The 27,718-nt window shown below is 43.9% G+C and overlaps 1 protein-coding gene across 12 annotated transcripts; it reads right to left on the bottom strand.

The window, feature by feature from the left end:
* Positions 1-40: 40 nt before the first annotated feature.
* tjp2a (tight junction protein 2a (zona occludens 2)) lies at positions 41-27,070 on the bottom strand. Of its 12 annotated transcripts, none has more exons than XM_069513130.1 (25): positions 26,924-27,070; positions 20,266-20,395; positions 13,982-14,035; positions 11,170-11,294; positions 10,736-10,838; positions 9,819-10,575; positions 9,442-9,545; positions 8,851-9,004; positions 7,739-7,850; positions 7,195-7,337; positions 7,021-7,099; positions 6,768-6,918; positions 6,304-6,412; positions 5,951-6,170; positions 5,659-5,846; positions 5,463-5,558; positions 5,299-5,378; positions 5,008-5,218; positions 4,783-4,883; positions 4,380-4,604; positions 3,831-3,935; positions 3,175-3,381; positions 2,472-2,549; positions 2,034-2,119; positions 41-1,934 (listed from the first exon to the last, which is right to left on the bottom strand). In XM_069513130.1, the coding sequence occupies exons 2-25, from the start codon at positions 20,266-20,268 to the stop codon at positions 1,778-1,780; spliced, it is 3,648 nt and encodes a 1,215-aa protein (XP_069369231.1). In that variant the 5' UTR covers positions 20,269-20,395; positions 26,924-27,070; the 3' UTR covers positions 41-1,777. The 12 variants fall into 12 exon arrangements, with proteins under 12 accessions (XP_069369231.1, XP_069369232.1, XP_069369225.1 ...); XM_069513131.1 differs by having other exon boundaries at positions 7,195-7,334; positions 26,924-27,065; XM_069513124.1 differs by lacking the exon at positions 26,924-27,070 and adding an exon at positions 22,056-22,296 and having other exon boundaries at positions 7,195-7,334.
* Between the last annotated feature and the right edge of the window lie 648 nt (positions 27,071-27,718).

The raw sequence follows: 27,718 nt of genomic DNA on the forward strand, positions 1-27,718 counted from the left end.
TAACACAACTGGAACCTGAGATTTCTAAGAAGACAGGATGTTTAAAAAAATGTATTTATTTAATTTCCTGTAACACTTGAGATCACAAACTAAAAAAAAAGAAAATTGGAATCACAGACATTTAAAAGAAGCGGATCAACAAACATGATTGTCATCACCACGTTCCCCAAACTCCAGTGTACAAAGACCGAGTTCAGCAAATATTCAATATAAAAACATTAGAAGCGATAAAAATGTGATTGTCTCTGTGTTACTCACTAACTCAAGAACGTCAGCTTTGCGTAGCGCTGGAAAATAAATCATCTGGACGTCCTGCTGAGAGTTTAACAGTGAAATCTGCTCCATCCGCTCGTGACAACACTGATGTTCTCCAGGAACCTGCACAACTTAGATTATTGGACATTTTTCTTTCTCTATCTTCTAATCGTTTACATCTTGTAATCATCTATAACATGATACTGACATTTCTTCATAACATATTTCTGTATCTCGGCTAAAAAAAAAAAAAATTTGGTCAGTTTAGACAAAAGCGTTTTTCCCGCAGCGTTTTCTCGACCGAGCTTTTCAGTCCGTGTAGAAACTTCCTGCAGTTTGTGAATAACTGGACTAAAGTCAGAGCTGCAAGGCACTTTAATCTGCTGCACCCCAGAGCACACGAGTTACAGTGTAGTGTATTTACAGTTAATGCAGGAGAGCGACGACAGGAGGAACATCGATCTGACCTCAGAGCAGCGACGGGTCACGGTGACGCAGCCCCAACAGTCAAATGTTTGGCTGCAGAGGGCGCTGCTGATCAGTGAAACGTTCATGGTGTTGCTTTAACACGGAGTCTGACGTGTGCTCGTTAACACGGAGCGTAGGTTGTGTAACACAAAGACCAGTCAACAGTGAAGTGTTCAGCTCAGTTCACGGGAGCACGGCTGTGTTTCAGATTGATGTTCGTCAGCTTCAGTTTCTCATGTTTCACTGTTACGTCCAGAGATGATCATCTGTTCTCATGAAGGATTCATGTGATGTGGGAAACGTTCGGAGGCTTGTTGAAACTGTTCTGAGGGCGTTTTAGAATATTTAAAGAGTGAACATCTGGATGAAAGTATCACCTCCACCAGGAAGGGTTGTGTTTTCACTGCTGTTTCTTTGTCAGTCTGCAGGATCGCTCAACAACTACTGAACCAATTCCCAGTAAACATTGTGAAGGGACGGGACACGACTCATTTAAAATTTAGAGCAGATCCTGGAGTTTTTCCCACTTCCATTAAAATGCGGAGAGGGCGTTGGCTTCGGCAGAGGTGTTTGCTCTTTGAGCTCCAAGTTGAGACTCTTTTCTTTCCAAACTAAAGTTTGAAATGCCATTTGTCTTTGCTCAACTTTTAAATCTACGTCCACAATCACCCACTGAGCGGATTTCTGTGAATTCTGTAAATATAAAGAGAAGTTTCATCAAACCTGAGTGTAACGGTAGAACACGAGAAGCTGAGCGTCGGTGTAACAGGATTTAAAATACGACCTCGCTCGTGACAAAAACCTTTTCAGACACATAAAAACTACATGCATAAACCGTTTGTGTATTTATGAAGTACAACATGTAGTGACACAACAGTGCTGAGACTAATATCTTTCCAGGAATCCGACTACGAACAAAAGTTTAAAGTTTACATTGAGGTAAAGCTGCGTTAGCTGTTACCACGGTGACGAGCTCTGACCACTCGAAGCGACGGCGTGGGGGGGGTGACTGGAGCAGCGTGCGGTGATGATGTCATGTCCTGGTTTCGGGGCCTCACAGCTCAGTGTCTTTGTATTTCTGAGGGTTGTAGTATCCTCTCTTGGTCTGGTCGGCCAGCTGTCTGCGGTACTCCGCCTCGTCGTCCTCGTATCCTCTCGGCTCCGAGTACGGCGGCCTGGACGGCGCCTGGGGCTCAGGGTTGGAGCTGGAACTGAACGGACACAGATTTTTTTTAAAGTTGATCACCAGCGGATAAATTCCTGAGAGATACTGCCACAAAGGTTGGAGGGGTTATAACTGACGCTCTCACCCGATTGGCTGGGGACGGTTGAGGTTGGGCTTTGGCAGCTTCACCGGGATGGCGTAGATGTCTGGATGCTTCTGGGCGATTTCCAACTGAGCGAGGAGACGAGAACAAGATCCAGATACGTTGGAGCAGATACTTTAATTTAAGAGCAAATAAAACTGAACAGTAATACAAACTCCACATGAGCCCCAAGAGACGAGTTATCGCAACGTAGCTTAAAAGATTATATCTGAATGCTGATTTTTGAGTCCCCGTTAATCTGACATGTTTGTTCTGTGTCCACAGTCAAAATGTCAGTGGGTGAAAATCCCCTCATCCCATCTGTTGCTTCAGACCTTTAACATTTTACTGTTAAGATGAATCTAAATCCTGCTTCAAAGCCCGTGCATGTTAAACTCGTACTGAAGTAACGACAGTGATGTAAATAACAGCAGCACTGACTCGAGCGTTCTCCGCCTCCTGCAGCTCCAGGATCCTCTGAGCTCGAGCCAAGTGGTCCATCTTCTCAAATGCCTTAATCTGAGAGAAAATAAATAAATGTTAACTTGTGTTTATTCAGTTGACGGCAGATTAAGCAACACCCACGTCACATGATTCACGAAGAAGTGAAAGTCAAATGAAAGATCTTAGGGTGAGAACTCGACGAAATGTAGACGGAACATCACAGTTATGATGAATTACAGGTGATTCGACACGCAGACATGTTCAGTTACCTGATTCTATTTCATATTAGAGGCAATGAAAGTCAAAAGAGAAGAAAACAATAAAAACAATTTACTGAGTCGAAGCAATCTAAAAGCTGAATGAGTCAGAAAACTTAAGGCGTACCACAGACTGTAAAAATAAAAATGGATGACGCGTCTCCACACCTCCTGTTTTACAGAATTGAAGCTGAAATATCTTGAATGCAGGAGCTGCCTCCTCTTCTGAATTCATTTGGAGCCAGAATCTGCGATCGTGGAGCGGAGCTGCAATAAAAAGCTCCCACCGCAACATGGGCGTGGCCGAAGCTGTTTATATATGATCTGAGAACTAATTCAAACCAAACGTAGAAACTTTTCATTTGAGGGGAGCTGTCGTATTCTCAATCTTTATTTACAGTCTGTGGTCATAGATCAATAAAAACTGAATTATTAATTCTGACCTTGCCCAGGAAGGATTTGTTGGCGGGGTCGTCCTCCTCTCGTCCCGGACTCGGCTCCTCTGTGGGCTGGTTCATTCGGGGGCCGGTGGGCTTCAGGGCCACGGGAGGGGGGAGCGGCCTGTTTCCGCCCACTGTGTCGCTGCTGATGGTGCTGCTGGAGTGAGAGTCATAGCTCCGTGTCGAGTCAGTCCGAGTCTGAGCCCGCACCTGTCGGAGGAAGAGGAGGAGACTGTTCAGGATGTTGATGTGAACCTTAACGTGGCCGAGGTTCAAGGTCCTCAAATTAAAACATGAACTCTGTGAACTGCTGCTTCTTTCTTTTACAGATTCACATTAAGTCTACAGACAAGTCCGCCTGCAAGAGGAGTTTATAATACTGTCCGAGTCTAACCGGAACCAGACAGCCGTTCTGTTTATTGTGACTAAAATCCAAATTTCTTCTAGAAATGTTTGTGTGAACCCTCCTGACGAACTCGTTGGTATCCACACATTGATTCTTACTCGTACTTAGGAAAAGAAAATCAGTTTTCAGTGAATCAGAAACAATCGATGTGTTGTGATGTGTGTTAGTATGGACGGAGGTTATTTACATCACAGCCAGAGTGATGGGATGAAGCGATTTTGAGGAGGAAGGAAGGAGGGGAGGAGGTTCTCACCTTCGGGGGTTCAGGGACAAAAGAAGGGGGAGGGCTGGGCTCTCTGTTCAGCTTCTCTCTGCTCCCTGACCTCCGCATACGAGCCCGAGGCTCAGGGTGAAGCTTCTACACACACACACACACACACACAGATGAAGCTTTCAGAGTCGGATTATTCACACACACACACACACACACACACAGACTTTGAAACTGCAAATGAGTGACAGATGAGAATTGGATGGGTGACGAAATGTTAAGATGAACGATGCATTTCCACTTTTGTCCCACTACACAGAAATAACCAAAATATCCCCGAGATGATGTCATCTTGTGCCAGAAACATCATTTGGAGCAAGTCTGTGCAGGAGCGAGGTTCCGCTGATACACTCGACCAATCACAAGTCGGTTTCACTCTATTTTTGTCTTTATATATTTGACGTCTTTGTTTGGTCCAACTGCTAATATGGCGTCTGGCTTCTTTTCTGGAACCGTCGTGCCGTCCATCTGTATTTACAGTTCATGATGTAGACAGTTTCCAGTATTTCACGCGGCAGCGACGTGTCTCACCTCGTCCGGGAGCACGGGCTCCGACGATCGACTGATGGCCGACACGGGCTGAGGCTCGTCCAGGGGCTCGTCCAGCTCGTTGTCAGTGTAAGCCCCGCCCTCATCCGCGGTGTCCTCGTAGTCACTGGTCAGGCGGCTGTCCATGCTCAGGTAGTCGGCGCTCATTGCTGACAGGTAGGACATGCGGTCGTCATGGAGATCCAGGTCCTGCTCTGAACCGTCGAGCTGAGGGGAGAGACGACTGTAACAATCCAACACTCATCACCATAGTATCATCCTCTATTCTTAGAGCCCAGTATACTTCTGAGAAAATGTGTTGGGTGGAATATTTGATATCGAGAAGAGTGAACTGTAAAAACGATATTTCTCTTTTTTCTGTCGTCGTACAGGTGATAAAACTCACCTTGCCCTCACACACCCACACAGCTCGGTCCTGCTGTTCCTGAATAGAATCTTTCACGCTGCCGTACCAGCCGTCGTTGGCCGAGTTCAGGTCAATGGTCGCTAGATGTGCACAAAAACAAGAGTTAGCGAAGCTGCAGAGACGATAACAACACAACTTTTTTTAAAGATGCTTTTTTTAAAGATGCTGCATCAATATAATTAGAATTTTCCGAGTGAACCCTACCAGTGAAGAGGTGAGTGCAGGTCTTCCTCAGCTTGACGGACTGCTCGTACAGTTTGCGTGCGCTGCGGCTGGATCCCGGTGCGATGCGGTTCCTCAAGGTCTTGATGCCTTGTTTGCTGTCAGGGTTCAGGAAGATGACGATGGGATACCACTGCGTGTAGTTCAAAGTGTCCACGGCTTTGGGAGTCACGTCCAGGAGAGCGTGGCGCTCCTGAGGACACGGGAGGACGTGGTCAAATGTTCGTATGGTGTAAATGAAATGAAACTGCGTCTTATTGTCCTGTTACACACCTGCTCAATTATTTGTCGGATGGTGTTGAGTCTCACCACTCCGGAGGATTTCTCACTTCCTGCATCCTTAGGCTCCGTTTCTGAGAAAGGAAATGAATTATTTAGAAATCTGAGAGCCTAAGGAAAACAGTTGAGATGAAGTGATGCTGATGATAAGCACTTACTGGCGATGACAAACTTGCTCGGCATGTCATTGGCCAGTTTTTCGTTTACTGTGTCGGAAATGGGCCCAAAAATCACCACAGGCCTCTTGAATCCAGCTGAACAAGAACAAGAAGAACTCAGATTCAGTCACGGACATTCAGGAACGATGTTTTTGAAAACTCTTAAGTCTTAACAACGCTCTACTTTTTTCAATACCTTCACGTAAGACCACTCTCTCGTAGGCGGGGAATCGGGTGGTGACCGGAGTGGCGTTCAGGTCCTCTCGGCTCTTGCGGAGATCTTTCTTCTTCGCTGCTCTTTGACCTCTCAGCCTCCAGAAGTCTCCCCTGTCGTTGCCCGATGCCACCCGAGCGGCGTTCTGGACATTGGACATTTGCTCTGCCCTGTAAGACAAAAGAGGGCGTGGTTATGTTTTAAATACCGTTGCTACAATAAAATGAGGCCCGCATCATTACACATCATTATCAGTGAGTTTTTATACACACACCTGCTCTTGTTGGGGATGATGCCTTTCTCTAACAGCTGGTTGTCTTTGTCGCTGCGGATCGCCAGCCAGTTGCCCAGTTTGCCATCATAAAGTGTGTCGGTCACTTTGAAGATCTCTCCTCTGGAGAAAGGGAGACACTGCGGCGCCTCCTTCTCGAACTCAAAGTGAGTCCTGATGAAGAAGGAGTCGCCTCGGCCAGACGCTAAAATGTCCTTGTACACTGTAGAAGACAGCCAATGGGAAATAAATGTCATAATAACCATGATCCATTTAATAAAGACCAGAATAAAACTAAAGCGAAATAAAAATAATAATATTCATGTTTTATAAGTATTGTGGATAAAGTTCTGTACCATCAGGTTTACTCTGAGCCAGAATGGTCACGTCCTCTCCCTTAGGAATCTCCAGGAGGTAGAGAACGGCATCCTCACGCACCATTCCTCTGAAGTCAGTGTTGTTCACCTGAAGCAGACAGAACACACAAGCAACAGCTTCAGAAACAGTGGTAGAGCAGAAAAGACCATTATTTAACCACATTCAATAAGACGATTTGAATAATACACTTAATCTACCTTCAGGTTACATTTAAAACCTGGATTTTGCCCTTACTATAATACTTCCCCTTAATTTTTAAATTATTAAAAATGTTCCTCTTAATATTCAATCTTTCTTTATGCAGCAGAATCTGAATGAGCTCCACACGCTGTAACACTGAGCGTCGTGTATCTTCCCCATGAAAACTGTGGGTACTACAGTAAACACTGATTAACACGTTCTGCATCTAAAGCTCCTGGATGTTGGATAAAAGACGCCTCACCTTCATGATCTGATCTCCCGTGCGGAGACCCTCCTGCTCGGCCGCGCTGTCCTCCTGAACGCCGGCGATGAAGATGCCGACGTCGTTTCCTCCCGCCAGCCTCAGACCCACGCTGTCGCCTTTCTGGAAACGCACCATCACTGTGTTCGGTCTAAACGATGGACACAAGATTTAATCAGACAAAGTCACAAAGAGTGGAACAACAAAAAAAAAAAAAAAAAGATCACGAGTGAATAACTTGTGATGTACTGACCCGTACACTTCCTGGTCCTCTATGCTCGGCTTTAGTGGCACTTTAGGCGGAGCATGAACCTTTGGAGCTGCAGTGACGACTGGTGCGACAGAATCCAACGTGTCACAGGTTTTACAGTTTAAATCATTATCATGCATTATTACATCTTCAGATATTCAGGAGGAGGAAATGTACCTGGTTTGGCTGGAGGTGTCTCCGGTGGTGGCTCCTCCCTCTCTGCCAGCAAAGGGGGTGTGTCTTCTACAGCTCTGTCTGGCGCTCTGAAGGGTGTTGGCATGGCGCCCATCTTCGCCAGCCTGTTGGGCGGGTCCTCTCTGCTGGTAAAACAAACACACATGAAGGGGAATATGTTGACTGATGACACATCAGTGTCGGAGCAGCCGGGGACAGTTGATGCTGTCGAAACTCCTCCTTATATTTAAAGGTTAGAAAAAAAAAAAACGTCATGATCGTTATCACCACCGTGACTCTTTATGATTTAATTTGATATAATGGATTGACTAAGCTTCGTGAAGCATAAATCAACATAATCCTGCATTATCCTGATTTTTTTCTGCCGTATTAAACAACGTGCATTTAATGAAATGCGGCGACATCTCACTAAAGCTGGTTTTCATCATTTTAAAAACAAATACAACATTGTGAGCTTTAATTTTATGAAATTACCTCAAAAACAAGGAGACTGAATATGAGCATGTCTCCTTTAAGGGACGCTTACCTGGGCTTCTCTCTCAGCCTCTCATTGGAGGAGTGGGAGGAGAGGTCGGAGTGGTGGCCCCGCCTGTCGTCCTGTGGCGAGTAGGAGCGGTAGGACTCGATCTCTGAGATATCTACAAAACAACAACAAAAGGATTGTAACCGTTCTAAACCAGCAAATCACTCAAGTGTCAGTCGGTTTTTTTTGGTTGTGTTGGATCTTCAGGTTCAGGTAGAATAAAATATCTAGCCTTCACCTGTGTTTCTGCTTTTTCTTTTTTAAGAATAGCATGATGTGGCTTTTGTGATTGAATGTGGTCACTACTCACATTCCCAAATTTTTAACTTTGATATTTAGACAAAAAAAAAAGCCAAGTTAGAATTCTGTATTTTAGCAAAACACCACGGAGCAATTAAATACCATTTCAGAGAAGAATTAAGAGGTCAGAGCTGAAAATCCTCATTCACACACAGGAGGGATCCTGAAACCAGGCGGCTGCTGCTTTGGTGCAAAACCTTAACGTAATGAAATTCTTTCATATCCAATAGCAGCATTATGATGAGGGATTAGATCACCCAGCCAAAGGCGAGTGGGCACTTTCACACATACACACACACACACACACACATGCAGACACAAACACAGTCCAAATGAGACAAAGTGGGTCACAAGTCTTCCAGCGGTGACCCCCTCCCTTGAAAACATTTGGTCAACAATCCACCCGCACCACTGATGTAGATTGGTTCCAACCAATCGCAGCACCACATGAAGTCATGTGACATTAAAAACAGGTATAAAAGAGTGAGTGATCATGACGGTGGAGGAAAAGGAGAAATGGTTTGGTGAATCTCTGATATGGTCTGTGCTTGTTCCCTGCTTTGTGAAATATTATTACCCAAAAGAAAAAAAATAATTTAAATAAAACTAAAAACTGATGTGTGATTAAAACCTTTATTGTATGAAGGGAAAAACAGTTTTGATGACAAGTACAGCAACAACAACACCAACAAAACATTTCCACAGTTGATTCGTATGAAGAAGATATGCAGTAGATACATGTATGTGGATGATGGCCACTCAGCGGGTTTACTCGGGATAGGACCTGCTGCTTTTCAGTTTCGATTGTCTCTCACCATCGAGCTCAGAGTCACTGTCGACCATCGGGGGGACGCGGATCAGCACCTGCTGTTTGTCTCTCTGCACCACCAGCTGCAGTTTCCCGCGAGACTTCTCAATCAGCTTTCCCGCGTCGCTGAGGGACAGGTTCTCCGTCACTGTGCCGTTAATCTAACAGAGACACGGGAGACAAAGAGACAGTCAGACACTTGTGGCAAAGAGACAGAAAGGTTTTGTTACGGAGACGGAGGGTGAGAAGAAGATATTGTGGAAATTAGTTATGTCGCTTCCAAAATTAGAATAAGACTCTGACTTTGAAGGAAAACTGTAAAACATTGTGTATGTATGTAAAACAAAGTATTTTAATTACTACATGGATTCTTGACTACTCTGCAACAAAACTCAGAGGTTGACCTTGAACAATCAAAATCGAAACCGTTCATCCGTGAGTCCATGTTTGTGCCAAGTTTGTCCCCTGAAGGCATTCCTGAGATATTGTGCGTGAACATGGGACAGATGGACGGACAACTCGAAACATCATGTCTCTCGCTGCCACGGAGGCAGAAAAACCAAAGTGCAACAGTAGCAAGGGGATATTTATTATCTACCTTCAGTATAATGTCTCCCTCCTGCAGATTCCCGTCTCTGCTGGCGAGTCCAGTGCTGGTCATCTCCTTGATGAAGAGCTGGCTGCCCAGACGAAGGCCGTACTCTGGAAAAGATGGTGAAGACACACATAAGGCTATACAAGCTACACATATTAAACCTGACTATTCTGAATCCCTTTTCCAAAAGCCAGCTGACATCGAGCTTTTGGCTGCAATGGAAACGGATACAATCGTCAATCAGGTCAAATGACTCTGCAGTTTTTCTTGGCTCTAGCTCCGATGTCAAGGAAACATGTTCAGACAGTGAATCATCATTCTTAAATAATATTTTACACCAGTTTAATATTAGCAGTGAATGATGTTTGTTTGTTTCTCACCTTCGTTGGGTCGTTTCTTCAGCAGCAGCACGTTCAGCGGTTTCTCCAGCGGCTCCAGATCCCGGGCCGGGCGAGGCAGAGGGATGGGCAAGGCGGCCGGTGATGGCGAGCGGTCCAGGCGATCCCTGCTCCCGCTCCGTCTCACCGGATCGTCGTACTTCCTCGGGTCACTGGGGACGCGTTCCCTTCCTCGTTCAAAGCTGTGGTCGCGCCCGTGGCCCCTGCCTGGGCTGTCACGCCTGTAGCGCTGGTCGGGGCTGTTGTTGCGGTCCAGGGTTTTCTCACTGCGAAAGCGTTGGTCTGGGCTGTACTCCCGATCGAGGGCTCGTTCGCTGCGGTAACGGCGATCCGGGCTGTGCTCTCGGTCTAATGTACGCTCGCTGCGGTATCTTCTATCCGGGCTGTAGTCACGGTCGAGCGTGTGGTCTTTCCTGTAGGGGCGTTCCGGACTGCGCTCTTTATCTAAAGTGCGGCCTCTGCTGCCATCTCTCCTGTACTGCCGGTCCGGGCTCTGGTCTCTCTCCATGTTCCTGCCGCGTTCCCGCCGGTCATAGTCCCTGTCATGGTCACGCTCGTGAGTTTGGTAGCCAGAATCCATGTAGCCTCTCTCCGGACTGTGGTCTCGTCCGCTGTACACGCTGCGGCGGTCCTGATCGTAGTTGTAATCATCATTGTAGTCATTGTTGAAGACTCTGTCATCGGGTGAGGACGGACGGTTCAACAGGTTGACTGGAACCTTCCTGGGCCTCTTCACGGTCTGTAAATAAACAAAAGAGACAAAAAGGTCAGAGGTCAGTGCAACAAACAAATCCATACATCCTCATTCATATATTGTGATGTAATATTACAATTTTAAAAATATTTGCAGAAAATACAAATTAATGAGTTTCAAACAACAAACCCAAAAGTTTACGTACAATTTTTGCGACTTTGCCACATTTCCTGAGCGTCTGAACAGCGAAGGAGTGGATGGCACCGTCCATGGGGATGGCGTTTACCTGCACCACTCGGTCATTCTCACTGAACACAAACACACATTGAGATAAGACTTTGACAAGCTGAACTCAGAAAGTTATAGGATAGTAAATGTTCTAAAAGAAGACATTTATTATAAACTTATTTTCTATTTTTATATCAAGTGAAACACTAATGGATTTACTTCTGTACAAAAAGTTGCCAGGGGCCTTTTAAATTAAGCGTTAAAATAAGCTTGACAGCTTTTTATTTATTCACAAAGAATAGTCTGTGGTTTTATAAATAAACTAAACAAAATTTTTGATTGATTAAACTTTTTGTGAGGCCAAAATGAATAAAACCCTCTGTCATAGTTTCATTTTTAAACAGTACGTACAACAACATGCCATCAGCAGGTCCTCCCTGCAGGACGTCAGACACCACGATAGACGTCTCGCCACTTTCCTCATTCGGGTTGTCACGCCCCCCTGACACTGCGATGCCAAAGCCCATCTTTGGATCCTGAGAACAAAGACGGGAAACATGGAAAACGTGGAGGATATGGTGTGTGTGTGTGTGTGTGTGTGTGTGTGTGTGTGTGTGTGTGTGTGTGTGTGTGTGTGTGTGTGTGTGTGTGTGTGTGTGTGTGTGTGTGTGTGTGTGTGTGTGTGTGTAATCCCTGTACTTTGTGTCAGCTCACACTGATTGTAATTACAGTTGTGTTCAGTGGAGTCATGTATGACTGCAACAAAACGTTCAGAGTCTGTGTGTCCAACTGTCCACTGCCTAAAGCTTTGCGTACTGTGTGTGTGTGTGCGATTAACAAAGATGCTAATCCTTGGCTTCATAATGTGTATGAGAATGTGCGTTGGTGCATATGTTAACATACACTTGTGTAATTTGAATTTTAATAACCGTTTCAATAACGGCTCGTTCCTTCTTTGGAAATGTGCTGAACGATTCTACCTGCCACTGCTCCAGTTTGCCCAGATGAGATTAGGACGGAGATTTGATGAACCCTCTCTTTATCCTCTCCCTTCCATCTGTACTTAAAAAACCCAACATACAATATAAACCACTTTCCTCTGTCTGTAGCAGATGGCTGTGGAGGCAGATGGAGGGAGAAAATGCGAGCAGAGACAAATGCAGGCAAAAATGAATAAACAGGACGGGAAGACGACAAAAAAAAAACCTTTCGCTTTGATAATTAAAAAATTATTTACTTCCTGTAATATTAAAAAAAAAACTGAAAAGGGGACACTGTCTGAATTCAACTGTCAGTTTGGGATTCTTTTTTTAGCTCGACGAGAAAGCACGTTGTTATTTTTGAAAAGGCTTTACGAGCCAGAGGCCTGACAACGTTCTCTTGATGAGAAAGAAACCACTAAAACCACCATTCTGGTATTAAAGGGGGTTTAAATGTGACATCATACAGTGTCAAACCAAAGACGCCTGCCACTGAGAAGATATCATTTAAAGCACAAGCTCAACCAATCCTGAGCCTTGTTTTTATAATATCAAATAACTCTTTGTGTTTTCCCAGATTTTGTTTAATGTAATTTACACCTAAAAACACATTGTGTTTCGGTCATGGAGCGCATGACTGTCATGTTACGATGGACTCTTGCAGAGCTTCTTTCTCCCTCTGCACGACAGAGCAAGTAACAGAGGCTGGGGACAGAATATGTTCAAATTAAATCTAAATCCACTCAGTTTACAAACGGTGGAAGAGAATAAAAAGTGGATGCACAAAGCAGAGTGTGACAGCTGGCTGTAGTGGGGTGGAGAGTCAGGGGGTCACATGCCCACAGCAAAGGACCTTTTTGCTCCAAATCTGCTTTTCTGGCTTCAGTGAACTGCAGCACGAAACAATGAGCTTATCACGATCATAACCTAAGCTCAACTGGTTTTCTCCGCTTACATAGCAGTTCATGTGTTTAACATTTAAGCGGGCCTATGTATTCTGCTAATTAACAGCTCTGTTTTTATTCTCTGACTCCACTACAGTATATTTATATGACGTATAGTTTTTTAAAAGGTTCTTATCTCAGACTGCCTGTTCTGCCGTTAAACCTGAAAACCAACTTTCTCTTGATTAGCCAGAAGTCCAGAGGCCTCATCCTCTCATGAAAACCACTTGTGAAGCTAACACAGAACAAAGCTGATTGGAAGCGGCAGCTTCTCGAAGTCATCTGAACATTTCCAAACTGAAAATCTGATTTTTTTTTTTGCTTCACATTCTATATTTCACCTTTAAGCATCAGTACGAGCCATGGATTTGTGTGTTAGTGCAACAAACATGACAGTGATGATATCAGTGTCCACAGTTGTACCTCTGGCTCTGAATAAATCATGTGGTCCAGCTGCCCACAGCTGAACTTCAAAGTGTTTGGCATGTTTCACCATACAGGGGACAAGACTAACACATGGGCACCGCTGCCTAACTCAGCTATGTGTGACAGCTAGCTCCACTAGCACTGCTGTGGCTCGCACGCATGTGCCCACACCACAGACGCTGCTCCTGCTACTGCCAGTCCGACAGAGTTTGCTTTGGATAATGGCCATAAATAATGGAGTTCTTTTTGTGATTTTTATATCTCCAGAAACAGTTTGGCGTCATCATCCATCATTGATGAGTGGACTGAAAGGGGAAGAACTGGAATCAGAAAGTGCTCATGTGATTTTTAGTTTGATAAGAGTCCTGATATAACATGAATATGACACATGGACAGATCTTCTCAGCTGAGACTGCTGAGATCATCGTGTCCCTCCTGGAAAGTAGACGAGACACTAAAACTCGCTCTCAGTCGCACGTCATGCACGCTGTGTGGCTTCTCTATATTAGGAAGGTCGACGAAATAAGAAAACCACAGAGGCAGAACATGACGTATATATATTTAACTGTGGAGATCAAATGTTTTTGTTTACAGCAGATCCACACTGGTGTCGGCTCTTATAGTCAAAAGCCTTTAAAATGCCTTTTACGTGCAAGACTCCTCTTTTTTCATCCTGAGATGTTTGGATTCTTTTTGTTTTGCATCTGTCGGATGTTAGAGATGTCATCAACATGAGCACACAGGCTCACTCTGACATTCTGACATTCACTTTTTGAAGACTCACACACAGCCCCCTCTGGAAAAATGCAGGAGAATATCTGGAGTTCAGTGCTTGTAAATGTTACATCTCTGGTGTGGTGCAGATGGACTCACCCTCTGCAGGGTCACAGTGTACTGCTCCCACACAGTCTCCTCCATGACCGGGTTCTGTGAAGAGAAAAAGAAAAGATTACTGTGGCAGGTTTCATTTCACTCAACAGATTAATAATTTATTACGTGATGTAACGACAAAGCCTGCTCATTACTAGACGCCGTCATTACACATGCCGCTCCCAGAAGAACAATGACAAGCCTCTGCTGGGTGTTCACAACAAGTTTGACTCAGAAACTTCTGACTCCCGTTGATTAATTACTGATGAGCACATTCTAACATGCACTCGCACTTTCTCTTCGGAGCACTTAAAGATAATTCAGGACGAATCCTGAAGCTTCTTGTGACAATGTTCAACGAAACCCACAACAGGTTTCAGAAAGCGATCATGTCATCCACATCTTCGAGATTTCTGGTCGACAAAAAAACTGACAGCTCAGCCAGGTTTAAGAAGACGGCTAAATTAAGTAATTGCATGAACGATCAATTACTTAAACCAATGCGTTGAAATGTTGCCGTCTGACAGTCGCAATCCCTCAAACACCCCCCCCCACTTCCAATCATATAAAACAGAAAACAAATATTTGAATTAACGAAGCGAGGAAAATGAATACCTTTCATTTCTTCAATGAATCAAGATACAAACCAAGTGAAAAGTCTCTCTTCACCCTTTATTAATATCATAATCAAATCTGAGCCCAAAATTCAGAAACTTTCCAGAAACAAACAAACTCAGATCACGACAGAACCAGTCAAGTCAAGTTGCCGGGACGAGCCACTTGCCCCTACCACAGATCTGCTCATAGCCGTGGTGGTAGATCTGAGCCATGGAAGCAGAATTGCACTCACGAGTCCCTGCAGGATGCGAATAGTCTTGACGGCGTGGGCCCATTTCCTGTGCAGGCTGAGGACAGTCTTCATTGTTGGCACTCTCCTTTGCTTCCTATTCGCTTCTCTCCCCGCTCACTGCCAGCGGTGCTCTGGCAGACTGATGTGCGCCACAGCCTCCTCCATGGCCACAGCTGCACAACCACCAGCAGCTCTCTCCCTGCATCTGCCCACCCGCCCGCCTGTGTTTGACGTAAGTAGGATTCTGCTGGCCTACATTCAGCACAAATCCCACTGTCTGCAGTGTAAACATACAGACACACCAACTTCTGCACGGACACGCGGTGATTAAACTCCCGTGTTCATCCGCAAACCACAAAATCACACAGCACAGTTTTGGGTTAGCTTGCTGCCCTGACGCTAAGATACGCCACACTCTCGTCAAAGTCGAGGAGACGATTCACACGTCGCGAAACCAAACGTAGTATTGGACTTATACGGGACAATGATTTGGACTTTAAATTTGTTGGGGGAGTTTTGTAAACTACAGCAGAAATAGAAATCTCTGTGTCAGGTTTAGTGAGACGGGGGCAGCACACCCATCATAACCCACTTTTTCTGATGTTCTGGCCAAAAGGAAACAGCAGATGACCATTGGCAGCTGCAGAGACACTGCAGAGGTCCCAGAGGACTGTGTGAATGAAAACAGGACAAATATAACCTATAGAGCACTGAGACACTGACACACAGAGCTATTTGAAATGTCCACTTGGAAATTCATTTGCCTGCCACATATAAACAAGCAATTTTCACATTCCTTTGCATCTCTCAAGCCTTAAAACTGCAGCGGAAGAGATGACTAAGTCTAAATAGAGGAAACACTTAGCTCATGGAAGTACGATAAATGACTTGGAAGCTACCAACGAAAGAGCTTTGGGCAAGGCCAATCCAGTTCATTCCATTAATCGTTCAGACTGCCTTCTTGTTTGCCGTGATATGATTGTGATGGCCGCTCGCAGGCCGGCCTGCTGGATAAGTCGTATTCTCCTGAGTGTGGGTCATTACATAACTATACACAAGCACATTTCCTCTAATGAGGAGCCAGGGTGAAATACTAGGTCACCCTCGCAGGACGTGACTTAGAGAACAAATTATGTGGAGACAGGGCAGAGTCTTTTTAAAAGATCAGGAATGTAGATGTGGGTAGATTTTAATCAGAACTGGGAAAACTGCACACATCCAAATAAAAAACATCAGATAAAATCCTTGTCACTATTTGGTTTTGTATTCTACAGTTACATAATTCCCAAACAGACCTGCAATTAAGTACTTTTTTATCCTGTAGTTCACAAACAACTTCTCTGACTCATCATCAAAAATGTTTTCCAATGTCTTGATTTTTCAGACAAACACCAGAAATATTTTTGTTTAATATTTCCAAATGAGAAAAATCATTCCATACAAGATCCTGAAAACAGATCATTTTACATTTGTGTTGGGGAATGACTCGACTGACCGATCCAAACTATTAATGACTTTCCGGCCCATCAACTAATCGATAATGAAACTAATTACCTCTGCAAAGGAGGTTATGTGGTGGAGGTTATTCCACCAGTTTGTCCATCTATCTGTTTGTTAGTGTTACACAAAAACTACAGACCAAATTCAATCAAACTCGATAGAAGGATGAGACCTCGGAAGAATAATTTACATTTGGGTGTGGAGCCACATTTTTTGGCAAATTAATAATTTAGGATATAATAACTCCACCTACATCCCTTCACATATCTACCAGAAGAATAAGAGAATCACATGTAGGACTGTTTGATATGTTCAGATACAACAGCACCAATCAAAAGAAAGCTGGAAATAGGCTTTAAAAGCTGACATGCTTTTGTACATGTCACAGGAAATAAAATGAAAAATAAAAAGGGAGACTAAAATACAATTTTAAAATAAAATCAAAAAAGGTTAATAGTGCTCAGTTAGTTTAATTGTCAATTAATTGATCAATGAATCTCTAAAGGTCAAGACTAAAGAAGCCAATGTCTTGAAATGTTTAAAGTCATTTAATCATTTCAAATGAAACAGGGAGAAAAGAAACGATCTTTGGTTTCTAGAGGAGATGAAACTAAAGATTCAACCATATAAATTAACTCTCAGTCCTCTGCATGTAATTTAAATATATATCAGTCTCAAAACTACCAAACAACGAGTACTACTACTACAAATAACACACTTTACTCATAAAGTACTTTTAAAACAACTTGTTTACAAACTGCTTCAGAGGAACAGAAACGCTGTGCAAGTCTGCCCCCTGCTGGTTGGAGAGCTGAGCTACAACATGAGGCACAGGAACGACAGAAACTGCACATCAACACGCCGGAGCATAAATAAGTTTAAAAATAATAATAAATAAATAAAAAAAACAACTTTATCAAAGTATTAGAACACGTGAGCAGCTCTACGGATGCGACGAACTGACCATTAACAACCGTTCGTCACAGTGAAGAAGATTAAACCACAGAAACAATCAGAATTAAATGTTCTGAGAAAATAAAGCTAACGACTGAAGAGATCCCACGTGTGTCCCTCAGCTGAGGACACACGGAGACAACACGCTGTAAACAGGGTCACTGCGCTTTTATAACGTTGTTCATTGACGTTAATATAATTACTATTATTATAACGGTAAGCTCACGTTAGCTGAGCGGCTACAGCAGCAGGTGTAACCGGATGCAACAGGCGTCCACCGGGATTCACGGAGAACCGGAACCCTCACACACACACACACACACAACACTAGTACGCAGTTAGCTAGCAGTACCCGTGTTTTCGCAGTACCGTCCGGTGTAGCCGTGTACTTTGTACTTACCGTGAAATACTGCGTGGCGTATCTGCTCAGGGAGAGCAGCCCCCCTCCGTTCACTGGCATCACGCACTTCCAACTGTCCCGCAACACTTCCCGACGCGGGTCAACCCCAAAAAAAAATAAAAAAACCCGGAGCAGTTAGCCGCTTCCGGTCGCACGCGGGCTGAACTTCCGACTCAATTTAAAAAACAAAACCCAAAGTGGGTAAAAAAAAAAAAGGGCGTAAACGCGTCTTCTTATTCACGACGGATGACGCAGCTCGCTACGTTAAAACACTGAAGTTCGGGAGCTAAGCGTTAGCGACCACCACCGCTAGCTCCGGACCGGGCTGTACCAAGTCAGCCGGAGGGGCGCTGGTGAAATCTGCCCGCCGTGACTCCGGTGAAACACGAGAAAAATAAAAATTTGGGATAGTAACAGAAAGTTGGTAAAGATAACAGAAGAGCAGATTATTTAAAAATCAGTGATAACGAAGGGTCGGCAGCAGGGAGTGTGTATGTGTGGAGGGAGGGGGTTAGACCTCTGGTGTTTCTGGGATGGATCGGTCCAAAGGTCCTATTGATTTTTTTTAGGGATCCTGCTGTGAGGCTGCAGACACACAAACACAAAAACACACTGCACACTGCACGTCCTCAGAGGGAACGATCCACACTTATCTAGATGGAGGGAATTTATTTTAAATATATGCACGAGTGATAAGCATCTTTTCTGCATCAGCTGGTGTCTTCAAAAGCCAGAAACAAAGCTAGTAATACAAACAATTTATATAGCACCTTTTAAAAAAACAAGAGTAAACAAAGTGCTTTGACCGCAAAGCAGGAAAAGTAAATATAAGAGGAATAATCAGCAGGATGCACAAGCAGGGTGGTGTTCAAATTAAATGAAAAAATATAGACCTGCGTCACATGAAAACTTTAAAAGCTGTAATAAAAAAAAAAGAACAAGTAAAATGAGACTAAATAAAAGCTGCACAAGCCAGAGGTGGGTGGAAACGTGACTGTTGCAGCCTTAAATGTGGAGCTTGGGCTGCAGGAATTCACTCCCGAGAGAATGAGTGGAGTCTGATGTTCTGTGATAAGCTTGGCTCACAGTTGGCATTCCAGCTCATCCCAAAGGTGCTGGATGGGGTGGAGAGGTCAGGGCTCTAATGCAGGCCGGTGGAATTCTTCCACACCAAAACATAGAAAACCATTCGTGTGGCGTTATACAGAAGTGCAGTGTCATGTTGAAACAACGTGGGATTATGATTTCCTTTCACTGAGACTAAGGGGCACAAACCATGAAACACGGCCGCAGACATAAAGTACACAGAGGTATGCTTTTAGCCGTACTCTGTAGAACTATGAGAAAAATGTAAAGCTCTCATACACGAGCAGCTGAAGCAAAAGGTCTGGAAAAACTGGATGACCGTGTGCAGCTGTCCCACAATAACCTATTGTTGTTGGTTTGTGTGTGCGTGTGTGTTTGTGTGTGTAATACAATCCATTCTATCCATTTAAGCCTGTCCTTATCTGGTATTTTATCAGAACAAAACAAATCACAGATAAAAACCAGGGTCCAGCTGAACCTGAACATTTCCAAAATCCCAAATGTAACCGTTTCATTTTCAATATCCACTGTTTCAACAAATAAAAGATATTTATCTGCTGGTAAAAAAAAAAAAAGATTTTCAGAAAAACAGTGAAGCTTCAATGAGATAATTAATAAAAATAAGGTCAGCTGAGTCAAATCGTCACATTCCACACTGGCTGAAACATGCGAGACAGGCCCTAAAATAGGCCATTCTCATGCAAAACAGCTTCACTGGCCTGAATAATTTGTGCAACCAAGTCATTAAAACAATGAAGCTTCTGGGACGTGACATCTCTCTGGTTATTCATCATCCTGGATGCAGGAAGCGTCACTAAAGCGTAGTTGTGACTACACGCTCTCAGATAAGGAAACAGGAAAGAATTCTGGGCGGCACTGAGTCACTTAATCATCAAATAATAACAACATGCCACAGAAGAGGCAGCCTTGTTTACAGCTCACCAACTATTTTGGGAAATACTAGAAAAGGAAAAAAGAATTGCCTGCATTTTTCATCTTATCCAATGATGGGATTTCAGAAGGAGTATTTTAAGATTAACATTCATAAACATTTCATCCAAAAGGAGAAACACACAATGATCCAAGTGATGTTAAAACATGAAAAATGTATGTGTATGTGTCACATCATGATTTTTGTGACTTCACCAACAGGTTGTCTAGATATAATTCAAGCAGTTAAGACTTTTAAACCCATCAGCACAGACGATCTTTACAATCACCACAGTTTCAAGGTGGGTTCAGGAAACTCCTTAGGAAAATGTTTAATCAGGTCATAAATCTAATCTATGGTTCTTGCTGAAAACTATGACGTCACAGTGAAGTTGCCCTTTGACCTTTTGGATTTAAAAAGTCATCATTGGTTTTCATTTTCTTCTCTTTTCTTCTCATTTGGTTTAAATTTTATGGCCCAAAACTTGAAATATATTAGAAGCTGGAGAAGTCTGAGTGTAGACATGTTTAACCTTTAACAGAATCACGGTCATGTAAACAACATACCATCGTAATAGCGGAGTAGCTTCTGGAAGACAGGCGGCGAAGATACAAGTAGTGGGCTTCTCTGGACCAACAGAACTTGCGGCTGCACTTGAGCAGGTCAGTGCTGGTCTGGTCAGATGAAGGCTGGTCCCTGTGCACACAGACAGAAACACACACTTACATATACAATTAGAAAAATAACTCAACAATCAAAACATGTTAAATTAATGCTGTAAATCTTTGACATGAGATCAGAGATCCATGCACATTGCTGACGGCAACAATCTCCCTTCATGCATGAGTCAAGACGAAAACATAAAGCCCTCATAGAAGGAAAATACAGGCTCTGATGGGACAAAGCAGGTTTTGCAGAAGTCAGATTCACCTGAAAGGGAGAAGTCTCACACAGATACAACAGAGTATAATACTATAATCTGCAGCGTCAGTTCAAGAGCAACAGTTCCGTCCTGATAGCGAACAACTTGTTCGAACATGTGGCACCGTGCAGTTGACTGAAAAGACTTCATGGCAGAACAGTGCACAATCTGCAGTGATACTGTGTGTGAGAGTGAAGACAGCAGATTGTCTCTGCTACAAAAAAAACTAAAGGAGGAAATGTGTTGATGAGCAGGAACAACTGAAGTCGACAAACTTCACTCCACAAGGCGAAAGAAAGATTTAGATTAAGTGTTGATGCATCAACTTGTTCAGGGAAACATTTCTATTGTGTAACACTGATTGACTCATATCAGCTAAAAAACAGAAACACCTTTCTGTGAAATGTTATACAGTTCAACGGGTAAACAAGATGACCACACAGGTGAATCAGCAACTCTCTGAAAAGTGTGACACACAAATTGTACAGTACAAGAGAATAAAGGTTTGATATGTGCTGCATACAAAACACACTAAACAGTACAAACAGCAGAATGACTGTGACCATGTTGTATTTTGGTAAGACGAATACATTCTTTGCAATCGTATAAAATATTAATCCTGATGTAATTTTTCAATTGTGTTAGAACCATAAAACAAATTCGTCCTCCCTGTGTGAGAGAGCCAGGAAAAACAAAACCAGAGTCTAACCACTGTAAAGTTGATATGGACCCTTTAAAATGAGACACGTCACTTAAAGAAACAGAATATGACTTAACCTGAGCAACAGCGCCCTCTGCAGCCGCAATTCACTCTGTCGGGCTCCAAGCCTGAGCAATCACTCGATCGGAGCTCTGACTGAGTAGAACTGAAACCGAACTGAAACGCTGGATGCTACCCATGATCCCCGGCTTCCTGAACCAAAAGAGCTGCTGCGGTAACAAATCCAACAAACTCTGTTTAGAATTCTTCATATTTTAAAAGTTTCCTGTTGAATATTTGTAACTATTTTTAACCGATCTATAGTTTGTTGACCTTGCTGGGTTTAACTGCGAGAGTTAAAGCCACTGACTATCACTCAGTCAGGCACCACTCATGGGAAGCTGGGATTGGCTCCAGTCCCCCACAACACTCAAAGGATAAGTGGTATAGCTAATGGATGGATGGATGTGCTTTTTGCAGGATTTTATCCGCTCTCCATTTGCACAGAGCAATTACAGACGTCCGGGTGGAGGAGCGGAGATGAAGGAGGAAACGTTCTCTCTGTAACAAGTCATCTAAATGCTTTTGAAGCTGCTATTTAAAAATGAAACAAGTGTTGCTTTAATAATTTTTAAGTTTTGAAAAATTCATACGTTGCCTCCCTGAGCTTGACACTAACATCGTCAGTACTCGGAGCAGATGACGACAGACAGAAACACAGTGAACTAACTCACCCTGGAGGTCTCCACAGTTTCCTGCCGGGCGGCAGAAGCTCCCGTTTGTTCAAGGGTACGATCCCCATGGCTGCCTGCATGATCGTGATGAACTTCTTAAACTTCATCTTCTAATTCTCCTCTGACACGGGAAGCATCACACGCACCACGCTGCTCTGAACGCTGCTGCACATCCGTCACTCATCTTCTAACAAAGTGCAGAAGCAGATTCAACATCTCCGCCGACCGCTCTTCATCTCGGTTGTCCACGTGAGCCACGGCTTCAGTGCCCGGAGCGCCGAGGTCCCCGTGGTGAGGACACTACTATTCCCGTCCCCGACCGCTGACTCGGAGATGTCCTTTTGGCTTTTCTGAGCGAGGGAGGATAAAAGGAAAACAAACAGCCACGCTCCTGCCAGGCGGTGGGCCGGCTGAGTTGGGATGACAGCACGTCACTCTTACATAATTCTGGAGCTTCTCTGGACATTACACTAATGAAAATGCAGCGTCTGCCACCACCACTGCCGCTGCCGCCGCTGGGATAATTGTGGTACTAAGCCCTGCCAGATCATGTATGCTCCCCGCCCCCTTCTCCTATAATCCCCCATCCAAGCTTAGTCTTCTCACCATTTACACCCAGACAGACCCAATCGACTTCAACCTCACATCCTCACACCTCTGCACCAGGGCCAATCTGCCCAAGTCGTGAAAACGGGGACACGTTTTCAGAGCAACGCGCTGATTTTGTTCACGCTTCATTCTAAATCTGTTTGATGTAAGATAAATAAATAAGGACGATGTCCCCAAAGTCACCTGTAAAGTGGTGTGTGTCGCCTGTCCAAGTTACTAAAGAATACAAATATCTCAGGACGAAAAGAGAGGAGCTGTAAACGTGGAATATGCAGACAAAGTCATCAACCTGTGAAGACGACGAGATTCCAGAGCTTTGGGCGAAAAGGACGGACGCCTGTGTGGATGTGCTGTAAATCAAAACAGGCAACGTCCACACATCCCGTCCTGCCTGCTGCTGCTGCTGCTGCTCTACCCTGGCTCCACCCTTTGCCTGAATGTTGTGAACACGACGGAGGTAACAGAGCAGGTGCAGAGGTGGACAAGCCAAACACGTGATGCCACAAAAGGTTCAGCATTCTCCCAACACACTGCAACTCCGCATTTCATTTTTCGTGGCAGATTCAGACCGAACGTTTCGTAAACGAACACATGGGTTTTTTTTCGAGGGTGTAAAAAAGCTGGTGCAGCCCACTGGAGAGAGTTGGTCGCCTTCAGGTCAAATGTGATCTCACTTGCTCTCTCAAAGCTGGATTTTCAGTTTTGTCACTAATGAAGTTTCATAGTGCAACATCCCCCCCCCCCCCCCCCCCCCCCCCCTCCTCCTCCGAATACTACGCTCATGCAAACCCACCCCAGGCATGCACGCGACCCCTCCGCGCAGATTAAATGTCTGTATCGTGTCATCCCAGAGTCACCAGCTGACAGCAGGCTGCCATGTCCCAAGTGGTTGGAAATAAATAAATAATCTCCGCAGCCTCTCGATGAGCTGCCAGCCAATGCAAACTCTGGACGGGATTTATACTCCAGCAGCTTGGATGTCTGGATTACGGCTCCGAGGGGTCGTGCCATGAGAGCTGCTGCAGATTTCACTGAGCAGCAGAAATCCCTCTGCACTCCAAGGGGGGCCGAAAATACCAGGAGCACAGCGGGAGGGGGGGGGGGGCACACAAAAATAACATGCCTATTTTTAAAACCATTGGGTAACAACGGTACAAATGGAGATGACAGAAAAGCAGAGGGCTTTTAAGTTCTCCCTGTGAGGTGTCTTTGTCACAGGAGCTCAGATTAGGAGCCTCGTCTGGGCTGAAAGTGGCGAAGAGACGTTCACAGGCGTTTTTTTCACGATCCAACACTTTACACTGATCACACAGAGCCCACTCCTCCACCACAAACTGGAAGAGTGTGTGTGTGTGTGACTGTGTGTGATATCACATCACACACGTATACCAAGTCAAAATATCCCGGATGCGAACGTTGCCATTTTTTTGCCCATGACGTTCGAGGGGGCTGGAGCTGCCGTATTCGAGGTCCAGAGCAGCACGAACAACAGGCGTCAACTCAGCAACAGTGACGCGTCTTAAAGATAAAAACTTTATATTTTGGATATTACTGCTCAAGGTTAGACATTCAAACGGACATTGCCCATTTTTAGAGTATTTGTGAACATCTTCTGAAAACGTATGGATACGAGACAAAACAGAATAAATGGAGCAGCACCGCCGGAAAATCGAGGGCAGGGCAGCGTAGCCATGAGCTCAAATGAGACGACCATTGACAGGAGTCGGACATTTGAGACACAGCGAGTTGACTTATGCCGTTTAAGACATGGCTGCTCATCCCAACCTCCTCCACCATCGCCAGAAACTCGCCACTTGACGCAATCCAACACAAAGGACCCATGGAGGTACATGGGCAGTGGTGGTTACACTGTTTGAAATGAATCCGTCTCGTTTGGTATGTGACAGCGGCATAAAACACAAAGCCGGACTTGTTCACAAGTATCAAATTAGCACAGTCATGTGCCTCCTGCTGAAACTCTCAAGGACATCCGACCTGATAAACACCTCGAATGTCGAATATCTCCACCGCACACCTTCGTCTTTTTTTAAGTTGTTCACTGCAGGAATTCATTCACAAACACAACCACTCACATCCTCTGACCTGACATCAGTTTAGATTCGCACAGATGCATGATGGATGCTCGCAGCCGTTTCCTGGCCGACGTTTGACGTCTTACTTATCAAGAAAACATGAATCTTCTTGGCTCATTTTTCTGGCTCAGCTACGGCTGCATTTTCTTAACTAGAACATGAAGCTCTTAAATTTTTTCCATTTTTCCCTCAGCATTGATATTTCCACCGAGGCACAGGCCTCTTTATTTGATGCCTTCTGCATAATATTCACTGAGCTGGTTTTTATTTTCTTTTAAAGCATAAAATCAATCCAATAAAACACTATAAATAATATAATATATTCTGAAGTGCTTCTTCTTCATCTTAACACTTGAGCCTTCGTCTGTATGTTATCTTGGTTGTGCATCAAACAGCAGGTCGGGGCTTGTACTTGTTTAAAAAGGTCCCGGTTTTAATTATGAAAGAAGTCAGAGAGTGATTCACTCGTCCGGTTAATTCCTTTGCCACTGCATGTTTTCACTATTTCATGAGAATGCTTTCTATTTTTTTTTTTTCCTTCTCTTTCCACAGGGTGAGCAAATGTCACTGGAGTTGCTTGTTCGTCTTAATGCTTTTACATAAGCAGTTTGTATCTCTGCCCCTTGTCACTTCTCCATGTGTTGGAGCAACGCTGCGATGCTGCGCTACCGAGGCCCGAGGCCATTATGCAATGCATGTGCGAGCCAGATGGACGGACACATGCCACTCACAAATCTGTGATCGGAGAGTAGAGAGATGAAGAGAGGAGGACGAGAGAGACGGAGTGAGGGACGGACAGGGAAGAGGAGGAGAGTGTGCACACTCCGCAGGTATAATCTGGATCATCAGGGAACATGAGTTGACCTGGAGAGACAAACTGAAACATTCCAACGCACCGTCTACGCAAAAATATGAGTTCAGACACACTGTGAACTTGAAACCTTTATGAAGCTACCGGCCGGTGTCTGTTGTTTCGACCACGTGGTGTAAAGTCTGTGTCGCAGCAGCTCCTGATGTCAAACCTGCAGTCATGTGGTTACAATCTGGATTTTTGGGGCCGATGACCAGAAGAATATTAAACATTTCTAACACTGATATATCGGCCATGACGGCCAATACACATACATATGTACTAATATGTACATTTTTTCACTCTTTCACTTTAATTTTTTTAACTTATTTATGTTTTTGTTTTGTCTTATGTTGCTTTTACAATTTTCAATGATGCCTTTTATATTTGATGTTGACAGTACTTTGAATTGCTGGGTTGAAATGTGCTTTACAAATAAACTTGCTTATTCTCAGTTTGGCCGAATGGCCAAAAATATATATCGAGATAAAAATCATTATCACGGTAAACGTGACATTATGTATATTTGAAGTCTAAAGTTTTTGCTTCTGAGTGAAGGTTGTGATTTTTAAACTCAAACACTTGATAAAGATATATATATATATATATAAAATATCATAATTCCCAAGTATGAGGCAGATGAAGTGTTTTTATACATCATCACTGAGCACGATGCATCAGCATTATATTGATGACTGATATTGTTTTATCATCCAGCACCACACAGGAAACACACAGGAGCTCATGTGTACCGTGTACTGTCCTGTGTATTACACTGGACTGTGTGTACTGTCCTGTTTGTATTGTAGTCTGTGTACTGTACTGTGTATTATACTGGACTGTGTGTACTGTACTGTACCGTGTATTGTACCTAGCATTACACTGGATTGTGTATTGTACTGTCCTGTGTGTATTGTAGTGTGTGTATTGTACTGTGTATTACACTGGACTGTGTGTATTGTACTGGACCGTGTATTGTACCTAGTATTACACTGGATTGTGTATTGTACCGTGTATTGTACTGTCCTGTGTGTATTGCAGTGTGTGTATTGTAGTGTAGTGAGGCTGGAGCACGTATGAACACAAAGCAGACACACAACTTTACTCTCAACTCGACTTAACAACTTTACAGGTAAAATCACGTTTGACAAGAATGAACCATCAGATAACAGAAGAAGAAGAAGAAGAAGAAGAAGAGGAGGAAGAGGAGGAAGACGAAACCGCCGACATGTCTCTCCAGTATCGGGAGTATCCCAACATGGCGACGCGGTGTGAACATGTCGACGCTCCTCGGCTCAGGTGAGAGAGTCACTCACCAGGTGAATCCGCCGTGTCGCTCCTCGTCTTCGTGTTTCTCTGCAGCTGGAGGACGAAGAGCGAAGAGTTGAAATCCAAACACTTTGTCTCACAAGTCGTTTCACCTCGTCCGCTCCCGTCGAAGCCACTTCCTGGTTCTCTCAGGTATGTGGGCGTGGCGTGGAGACTGCAGGTGTAGGCAGGGGGGCGGGGTTTCTGCTGACTCACACGCATCCCGTGACCATGTGACCGAAATATGACGTAGGAGTGTTTTTACCATGAGAGAATGAAACGAACAGAAACTCTGAGGTGAGCAGAGGAGGTAACTGTTTCCCCTGGTGTGATTTGTAAAAATACACGTGTGTAAAAACAGTCAAACCTTTTTATTTAATAATCGTTTCTATTCTCTAGTTATATACCAGTTACCAAACAAGATTACAAATGTATAAATAAACGTTTAAATATTCATAATAACATTTATTATTATATTATACATTATTTAATTAACTGATATTTCAAAACATCCTGTTATAAATGACGTATGATGAGACTTGTATATCATGTTCGTAATAGCTGTCCTGTGATTTTTCTTTGTTTGGCCGCCCTACTTTATAAATGAACAATATAAAACACATGTAATAAGTGTGATGAATGATGATAGTGATAATTAACGATAGTAATAAACCACACATGTGCACATACGTGTCACATGTGAAGAAGAAGTGCCTTGAGATTAAATATATTGTGATTTGTGAACATATACAACTGAAACTTAATTTATATTAACAAATAACAAATATCCCAGGAGGAAAACT

Source organism: Paralichthys olivaceus, chromosome 18, assembly GCF_024713975.1.
Source record: "Paralichthys olivaceus isolate ysfri-2021 chromosome 18, ASM2471397v2, whole genome shotgun sequence".
In the NCBI taxonomy this organism is placed as follows: Eukaryota; Metazoa; Chordata; class Actinopteri; order Pleuronectiformes; family Paralichthyidae; genus Paralichthys; species Paralichthys olivaceus.

Bases quoted from the DNA above. Each gene is read 5' to 3' on its own strand.
- tjp2a (XM_069513123.1), bottom strand. From the start codon at position 22,162: ATGAAGTTTAAGAAGTTCATCACGATCATGCAGGCAGCCATGGGGATC. The intron at 5,219-5,298 runs GTGTGTAACAGG...CCGTGTCCTCAG, and splicing joins TCCGACAAATAATTGAGCAG to GAGCGCCACGCTCTCCTGGA. The intron at 3,936-4,379 runs GTGAGACACGTC...GTGTGTGTGTAG, and splicing joins AGCCCGTGCTCCCGGACGAG to AAGCTTCACCCTGAGCCTCG.